This window comes from Sprattus sprattus (genome assembly GCF_963457725.1).
Source record: "Sprattus sprattus genome assembly, chromosome: 21".
Lineage (NCBI taxonomy): Eukaryota > Metazoa > Chordata > Actinopteri > Clupeiformes > Clupeidae > Sprattus > Sprattus sprattus.
Window position 1 is genome coordinate 7,037,487 of NC_137919.1, and position 10,000 is coordinate 7,047,486.

The 10,000-nt window shown below is 43.9% G+C and overlaps 1 protein-coding gene across 1 annotated transcript in view; it reads left to right on the forward strand.

Annotated features, from left to right (window-relative positions):
* The window catches only part of clcn5b (chloride channel, voltage-sensitive 5b), a 44,335-nt gene that overhangs the window by 20,041 nt on the left and 14,294 nt on the right, over positions 1–10,000 (forward strand). Inside the window, 1 exon segment of the mRNA XM_080859961.1 lies at positions 385–507. Coding sequence (XP_080716087.1) covers positions 385–507 — 123 coding nt within the window.

A 10,000-nucleotide genomic window follows, 5' to 3' on the forward strand; every position in this document is an offset into this window, starting at 1 on the left:
ACACACCAAAATGAATGCTTGAAAAAGAACCAAAATGAATGCTTGAAAAAGAACCCAAATGAATGCTTGAAAAAGAACCCAAATGAATGCTTGTAAAAGAACCCAAATGAATGCTTGAAAAAGAACCAAAATGAATGCTTGAAAAAGAACCAAAATGAATGCTTGCAGGGATGTTTTAGAGGTTTTTTAAAGTTTGAAAATACATAGTTAAAGTAAAATGCATAGAAAAAAAATTGTATGTTTATCGCGTTGTGTTGTGTGTATGCACATGCATTTATGTGGTTTTTTTTTATCTGTAGGGGGTGTCTGTACATGGTAAACTTCTGTGTGCAGGGCACAACTCTTAAATTAACTGTGTGTGTACATGTCTGTTTTGTCCTGCAGGGGGCGCCAGCCTACATAGTAAACTACCTGATGTACGTGTGCTGGGCGCTACTCTTTGCTTTCCTGGCTGTGTCTCTGGTGAGAGCCTTCGCTCCATACGCCTGTGGATCAGGAATACCAGAGGTATGGCCTTACACACACACACACACACACACACACACACACACCCGCATCTGGGGAATTACTGCCTTCTGCATCCCCCATATACTAACACACACACTCTCCCTTCATCTCTCTCTCTCTCTCTCTCTCTCTCTCTCTCTCTCTCTCTCTCTCTCTCTCTCTCTCTCTCTCTCTCTCACACACACACACACGTACGGAAAGTTTTCAGACCCTTTCAAGTTTTCCACATTTTGTTATGATTCAGACTCATCTTGAAATGGATTCATTTTTTTTTTTCATCAATCTACGCACTATTTGACAAAGCAAAAAGAGGCTATTAAAGAGTTCAACTGAAAGACTGAAATGTCCCAAGTATTCTGGGCCTAATTTCCCGATAACGACGTATCTTAACGGCCTACGTGGATTTTGGCGACAACATAGACTCATCATTGCCGTAAGTGCGGCGTCGGGAAACCGCTCTGCAATATCCCTCTTACGACGATTTCTACTTCTTCTACGATTTCTAGTCCTTTTTAGCGTTCGGGAAACTGGGCCCAGACCCCTTTGCTATGGTGTTGGTGCATGCAATTGGTGCTCTAGTAGTGCATCCTGCCTCTGTCAAAGGTCTTTGAGCTGCTTCTATACCTGGAGTCCACCTGTGCCTGACTGAGATCATTGGTCCTAATTAGTAAAAGGCTCACGCCTGTTTATATAAGGTCTCACAGCTGATGGTGTACGTCAGCAGTGGCGTGCACAGACATTTTGGGGGGCAGGTGCTCAGGGGGGAAGGGAAGGGCACTTTTTAAAAAGACTTCCCGTTTTTTTCTGCCACAAATAAATGTGTTAATTAATGTTGCCTGACAAAACCTATACAACAGAAAACGTTCGTCCTAACACATTTGCAGATTTGCAATTGCAAACTCTACCGAAATAATTTGTAGCCTAATAAGCCTATGGTCGTCCTTGCGTTATCTGTCATTGGGCTATACAGCGTAAAACTTTATCAGGTGACCAGTCGGCTAAAAATGCTTAGTTGTTTGTTGCTGTATGAGACATTTTACTGAACAACAAAATGATTAGGCTACACGTTGGGCTTAGAGGGCAAACTATACGATTTTACTTGATCTGAATGTTACCTGGCTGGTGGGAACACGGGAGAAGATGCCTGTCTGCGACCGTGCCTGCTATGCTGGAGGCGCTTCTGTTTACTGAAGCGCATGTGGTGCCCTGCGCGTGCCAGCACGAGTGCACGTGACAAAGGAAGAGAATTGAGTCTGGTCTGTGAAAGGGGGACGTGGCTCATTTTTGGGCATTGTTTCAGTCGTTTTTAATGGCTTAGGTTTTTAAAAGATAATTTCAAAACCGGCCTCAGTAAAATGTTAATAATATAAAAAAAATAAAAAAAATTTAAAAAGTTTCAAAAGGGCATTTTCGTTGATAAAGGGCCAAAGTCCTGGTGCGTTAGCACCACCTAGTGTCTATGTGTGCACGCCACTGTACGTCAGAGTGAAAACCAATCTATGTGGTCGACGAGTGAACTGTCTGTAGACCCGTGAGAGTGTGTCAGCACGGATCTGCAGAAGAAGACAAGGACCTTTCTGCAGCGCTGAAAGTGCGCTAGAGCACGGTAGCCTCCATCATTCCCAGATGGAAGAGATGGGAAAGAGTCTTCCTAGATCACACAGCCATCAACACTGTACTGCCTTAAAGAGTGGGTGGCCCCTTGTAGAGTTGGTGCCGCCCAGCCAAACGGAGTGAAGGGAGTTGAAGGTCCTCGGTCAGACAGGGAACCTAGAACCCAGTGGCCACTATGAATAAGATCCAATTTTGGGGAAAAAAAATCGCAATTAGATTATTTTCCCAAATCGTTCAGCCCTAATGATTAGGCATGCTGTGAAGTAGCAAGTGAGCAAAAAATGCTCCAAGATCACATGTCATGCACTCCTCATTTTCCCCTCTTGCACGCTTGGTCACACACACACACACACACACACACACAAATACACACACAAACACACACACACACATACACACAATGATCTATTTGTTTTTGGGAGGAAAAGGAAACGTTTAGATTAATCGACCAATCTGTAAAATAGTCGACAGATTAATCGATAGAAAAATAGTCGTTAGTGGCAGCCCTAGACCATGAGAAACCAAATCCACCGGTCTGATGAAACAAAGATGGAAGTGTTTGGCCAGCGTTCCCGGCTGTGTGTGCGTGTGTGCGTGTGTGTGTGTGTCTGTGTGCATCTGTGTGTGTCTGTGTGTCTGTGTGTGTGTGTGTGTGTGTGTGTGTGTGTGTGTGTGTGTGTGTGTGTGTGTGTGTGTGTGTGTGTGTGTGTGTGTGTGTGTGTGTGTGTGTGTGTGTGTGTGTGTGTGTGTGTGTATGTGTCTATGTGTGTCTGTGTGTCTGTGTGTCTGTGTCTATGTGTGTCTGTGTGTCTGTGTGTCTGTGTGTGTGTGTGTGTATGTGTGTGTGTGTGTGTGTGTGTGTGTGTGTGGAGGAAACCAGGCGCTGAGCTTCACTACATTAACACCCATGGATCCCTGCAGTCCAACCCAGCGGAGGCAGCAGCATGCTGTGGGATGTTCTTCTGCCATAAGTCTGGTGTGTGCGTGTGTGTGTGTGTCTGTGTGCATCTGTGTGTGTCTGTGTGTGTGTGTGTGTGTGTGTGTGTGTGTGTGTGTGTGTGTGTGTGTGTGTGTGTGTGTGTGTGTGTGTGTGTCTGTGTGTGTCTCTGTGTGTGTGTGTGTGTGTGTGTGTGTGTGTGTGTGTGTGTGTGTGTGTGTGTGTGTGAGGCAGCAGCATGCTGTGGGATGTTCTTCTGCCATAAGGCTGGGAGAGCAGTCAGGGTAGATCAGTCCAACACACACACACACACACACACACACACACACACACACACACACACACACACACACACACACACGTGGTCAGGGTAGATCAGTCCAAGATGAGTCTGAGAACTTGAAAGGGTCTGTACATTTTCCGTATGCACTGTACACACGTGTAAACACACACACACACACACACACACACACACACACACGTGGCTTTTGAAATGTTTTGATTTAGTGCACTACACCCCACCCGACCATATCTCTCTCACAACCAACACACACACACACACACACACCTCCTAGCAAATACATAAAACACTCTCTTTTTTTCCCTGTCACCATTGTGGTTGTGATTTGAAGCTGGTCTGCAATTATATTAATAAAATCCATGCAATAGGTACAACTAATCACACACACACACACACACATACATACTCACACCTTCCCACTTGGCTTTTGAAAAGTGTGATTTACTGTACTACACCCCACCCAACCCTCTCTCTCACAACCGACAAAAGCACACACACACACACACACACACACACACACACACACACACACTCACACACATGCTAGCAAATATGCAAGCACTCACTTTTTCAACACATGTCACCATTGTGTGATTCTGAAGCTGGCCTGCCATAATATTTATAAAGTAATAGCAATAGGTACAGCTAATTACACACACATGCGCGCGCACACACACACACACACACACACACACACACACACACACACACACACACACACACACACACACACACACACACACGTACAAACCCACTGCCTGAAATATGTCTCATAGCTGTCGACCTGTTCTGTGATTGATTTCTGTGGCGTTGTGAGCTGATGCCAAGCCCATTGTGTGCTTCACTTATAGGCCGCAAGGTGAAGCACGAAAAGTGCTTTAGAAAATGAATCCCGTTCCACTCACTGGCATCTACACAATCTTTAGCTTATAAAAAAGAACGAGTCGTGGTTAGTTACCAAAAAAAAGTTCGTCGCTGATTTTCCAGTCGATTGTCTATATGGCTTTGTTTTATGCAGAACTAGAGACTTCAGAGCGTAATAAGATTTTTGTCGGGAGCCGTGCCACGGTTCGACACGTGATCATGCTACACCAATGAGAAGGCTGCTTTTTGGAAAAATGGCGGCTCCCGTGCGGTTAGAAACATCGTTAAAGATAGAGGAAAACACTTGAACATCCTCAAAATTGGGCTAAATTAATTCTAATTAGTGCTGTATACATAGCCGCGTCCAAGAAGAACAATGAGGCAAATATACGATAATGTTATTTTTATGTTAAGTCATTTAGATCAAGTTTGACATACATGGGCATACACATTACTGACGATCTTACATGGACTGTGAACACCCAGCACACCGAAGAAATCAAGGCAAAGACTGTACTTCCTACGTCAGCTAAGGTGATCTTAACTATGAGAAATCATAGGCTTAGATGATACACAAACAATTCCATGCAACATTGTAAGAAGTCATCACAGAAATACAATAATCATCCCAACTTTAGAAATCCAGGGAGGGGGTTGACTTTTCCTCATTGATCTGGAGCACTCACACCTAATTGTAAGCCCTGTCAGACCCTCGTTTGTAATTGTGATTAACATTAAATAAGGGTTAAATACATTATATCAGTAAGACACAGCACAAAATACAGTTGTAATAAGGATAAGTGCAACGGCCCAGTGGTTGAGAAACACTACACTAGGACATCAAGTCTGAAATGCCATCAGCGGTTGCACAGTGAAGAAAAGCCATGTAAATGCTTGAATTCTGAAGTTTGAAGTTTGCCCTTCTCAAATGCATATGTTGATACTCATGCCAATGTGGAAAAACTTCTAAACAAGCTGGGTCTTTAAAACATCACCTGATAGTACATGGCAGGGAAGGTCCACATAAATGTGCCTGACCTTTTATATGTTTACAATATGTAAAGGCATTTTCACTGGCATTCTCATATGCAAAAACATACTATGTGGGAAAACATTTACAAGGTCTTCAACTCTGTTTGTGTGTGTGTGTGTGTGGAAGAGAAGACTGGAGAGAAGCCTCGTGAAGGTGCCCAGTGTGTGCACACTCACACTCACACACATGCACATCCTCATATAGGCTGTAAGGTGAACCCTGTTTCCGTTTCAACCCGCTACACTGTCTGGCATCTACAGATGTGGCAGTCATTGCTGTAAGTGTGCAGACAGATTTGCCATGCACTTTATATGTTTTTTTACAGGGACTGGCAACAGGACATGTATCATTCACATTACCAAGGTGTCATCAGCTCTTGGAACCAGTGTGTTTTCAGCCTTGATCGGAATTCAAACATTTTCTGGGTGTGACTCCACAAGTGCCTTTAATGGCAAAGGAGAAAAAAAAGACATTTTCTGTTGCATGTGAGAAAGATGAGTACCTAAAGGCTTTTAAAAGTTTAGGTACTAACTTAAACTTGGAGCAGTCAACATTTGCATTTCTTTGCCAGTATGTATGCCACTTATATGATCAGTCGGCAGCTGATAATGTAAATAAAGCTAGGTTCAAGGCTTTCTGTATGACATCATCAGCCTTGCCAGAATTATCCATTCCCCCTACCACTGATGCCCTCCATCAGCACTGCAAAAGGGCAAACTACCAGGCTGCAATAATGAGGTCCTGTCTCAAACATAATATAAGTGCTCCATCACCTGCTGGATATGGTTGGCAAATAGAGAATGGGAACTTGCACGTCAACTGGATGACTAGAAATCCGGCCCCTGACAGTGTTTTGCATGTGATACACTGTGGCTGCAAAGGTGCCTGTGAGACAGACAGATGTTTTTCTGCAGGATTGTGTTGCATAGTTGACCTATGTCGTTGCTGTAGGAACTGGAAGATAACTGTCCTGACACTGACACTAACAGTGAGGACTGAGTGTCCCTAATCTGTTATTTCTTATTCAGTTTTGTACAGTTTTATATATCATATTTCATGTTTCATAAAGAGTGTTTTTATGGTTCATTAGTGTTGTTTTCATTTGTGGAAGAATGAATGAATGAATGAACAAACAGATGGTCATTGGTATTTACAATTACTGCCTTTTATTGATACATGGAGGTTTATTTGTCACATACATAAAAATACTACTGTTTTTTCTGTGCGAGTGTGAAGAAAGAAAGATCAAGAAATATTTTTCATAAATAGCAAGAGGGAGTTTAAAGAGCAGTGTGTGAAAAAAGGTGTAATTGATGTTTTATAGTCATTGTGTGTGTTCAGGATAAGGAATGCTTGAGGAAAGAAGCTCCTCCTCAGTCTCTCTGTTCTGGTCTTGTAGCAGCAGAGACGTTTGCCTGACCTCAGTGTTTTGAAAAGTCCATGGTCAGGATGTTAGGAATCCTTTACAATACCTAGGTCTTTTCTTGTAGGTCTCCTGCAGAATATGGAGAGATGCTCTGATGATTCGGTGCTGCAGTCACAGGCTGTACAGTTCCCATACCAAGTGATGCTGTCAGGACACACAGCTGATGGTGCTGAACTTCCTCAGCTGATGTAGGAAGTACAGTCTTTGCCTTGATTTCTTCGGTGGGTGTTCACAGTCCATGTAAGATCCACAGTAATGGGTATTCCCATGTATGTTAAACTTGATGTCAATGACTTAACATAAAAATAACATTATCGTATATTTGCCTCATTGTTATTCTTGGACGCGGCTATCTATACAGCACTAATTAGAATTAATTTAGCCCACTTTTGAGGATGTTCGGATGTTTTCCTCTATCTTTAACGATGTTTCTAACCACACGGGAGCCGCCATTTTTCCATTCTGTTGACAAATGCAGCCTTCTCATTGGTGTAGCATGATCACGTGTCGAACCGTGGCACGGCTCCCGACAAAAATCTTATTACGCTCTGAAGTCTCTAGTTCTGCATGAAACAAAGCCATATAGACAATCGACTGGAAAATCAGCGACGAACTTTTTTTTGGTAACTAACCACGACTCGTTCTTTTTTATAAGCTAAAGATTGTGTAGATGCCAGTGAGTGGAACGGGCTGAAACGAAAACCGTGTTCACCTTACGGCCTATTATTGAGACGTTTGTGTGTGTGCGTGTGCGAGTGCGTGTGCTTGTGCGTGTGCTTGTGCGTGTGTGTGTTTGGCTGTGGCTCTAAGACCACCACGTGTGAGACATGCCTCTGCAAAGCTCTCTATCTCCATCCCTATCTTCCATCTCTCACATAGTCCCTAAAATTCCCTCCATCTTCAAACTCCTGTAAGGATATGTCCCCCCCCCCCCCCCTCTATCTATCTATCTATCTATCTATCTATCTAAATCTGTTTATCTGTTTCCTTCACTCCATCTGTTTCCCGCCATGTTGCCCCTCTTTTTGCCTTCCTCATCCAACTCTCTTGTGATTTCTGCTAGTTTTCACTATCACTTACTTCATTCCATCTGTTTCTCTGGCTCATTACTCTCGTTCTTCTCTTTGTTGTTTGTTTGTTTATGTGTTTGTGTGTGTTTAGGCCCATCATGATAATTTTGTTATCGACTTATCGTGCGATATACATAACCGTGAAAATATTTCCTGACCTCGATATTGCCCATTGCCTCAACACGTGTGTTTATTTACGTAAGCATGAACGTCAACAACATTTGAGCCAGTCAGTCGCGCTGTGTTTGTCCTCGTCTGCTCTCTCTCTCTCTCTGTGTGTTGGCGGCAGGGCTGCCCCACACACACACACACACACACACACACACACACACACACACACACACACTCTGTGTGTTGGCGGCAGGGCTGCCCCACACTCACAGGGCGGACAACAACAGACCGTTTCTTAAGGCTCAGAGGTGTTCTACCGTGACGACAGCATAATTCCAGACACAAACGAGGAGAAACGGGGGACTGCTCATTAACTCGTTTTGAGCCACACCAGTGTCAGTCCAAAAACACATGTTCCCAGAGCCACAAAAACAAACGCAGTTTAAATGACTGCTGGCCCGTGAGCTAGGTGGTTTACCTTGATGGCTAACTAGCCAGCTTGCTGGTTTATATCTGGCTACAAACTACTGGTGTAACTTAGGCGTTGTTATGGAAACGTCGGTGCTGTTGCATTCAACGTGGTTGAAAAAACATTGAAAAACTTTTGACAGGCGGTCTAACAAACATACATCTTCCAAACGCCATTCCCGGCGCTGTACAGCCAAGTGAAAGACGACATTCTGAAGGAGAAAAGGAGATTCCTTTTATTCTGCCTCTACAGATACGCGGTCAAGATGAAATATGACCTCATACATTAGCCTCACCATACATAACGTAAGGCTGACCGGACCCTGCAGTATTCCCTAGAGCTGAAATGAAACGGTTCTTGCTCTTTGAAAAGGGTGCACTTGTCTTCTGCGATTATTTTCTGTTGGATAATCACATCAGTGGCATGGAATGGTCTTAAACAATATTATTGTATTTTCATCACAATTGTTTGCTGGACAGTGTATCATCCACCAAACAAAGAGTCATCTTGACAGGCCTGTGTGTGTGTTTGTTCTGCAGTGGCACCGTGCCATCATTAAACTGAAACAGATGGAATGTGTTGCATCTATGCAAACCAAAAGAAAAAAAAGGATTCAAGCAGCTGTTTTTGTTCTCTATTTATTTCTTAAATCACACTTATTGTGGGGAACAATGGCATCGTTTTCCTCTGTCTCCCCTCCTCTCCCTCTCTCTCGCGCTCGCTCTCTGTCTCTCTCTCGCTCCCTCTCTCTCGCGCGCTCTATGTCTCTCTCTCTGTCTTTTTGTCTCTCTCCCGCTCTCGCGTGCGCTCTCTGTCTCTCTCTCACTCTCTGTCTGTCTGTCTGTCTGTCTCTCTCGGTGCGCTCTCTGTCTCTGTCTGTCTGTCTGTCTGTCTATCTGTTTCTCTCTCTATTTCACGCACTCTCTGTCTCTCTCTGTCTGTCTGTCTCTCTCCCTCTCCGTCTTTCTGTCTCTCTCGCACTCAAATTCAAATTCAAATGAGCTTTATTAGCATGACAAATATTGTTTGCATTGCTAAAGCATAGACATACATTTACACATATCAACAAACAAACGTGTGTGTGTGTGTGTGTGTGTGTGTGTGTGTGTGTGTGTGTGTGTGTGTGTGTGTGTGTAGAGCTTCACAGATTATAATCACTGTCCCTTGCCTTATGCCATTCATAGACATATTTGGCAGCAAGACCTGCTGTCTGTCCCTGCTGTCCAAGCAAGATTGACACTATTTCCCACTCTCTGTCTCTCTCTCACTCTCTGTCTGTCTGTCTCTCTCTCTCGGTGCGCTCTCTGTCTGTCTGTCTATCTGTTTCTCTCTGTCTTTCGCACACTCTCTGTCTCTGTCTGTCTGTCTGTCTGTCTGTCTGTCTGTCTTTCTCTCTCCCGCTCTCGCTCTCCTTCTGTGCCTGTTGTTGTTGTTTTCTGTCATTTCAAGTCAGACCAACTCAAATGATCACAGATGTTAAAGCGCTCCGACCGAGAAACTGAAGTCCTGATCAGGCTTCGCATAGCTGCGTGTATCATCTGTTCCTCCTCCACCATCACACACACACACACACACACACACACACACACACACACACACACACTCACACACACACACACACACACACACAGACACACACAGACAGGCCTTTGAAGCCGTTTGAATAAT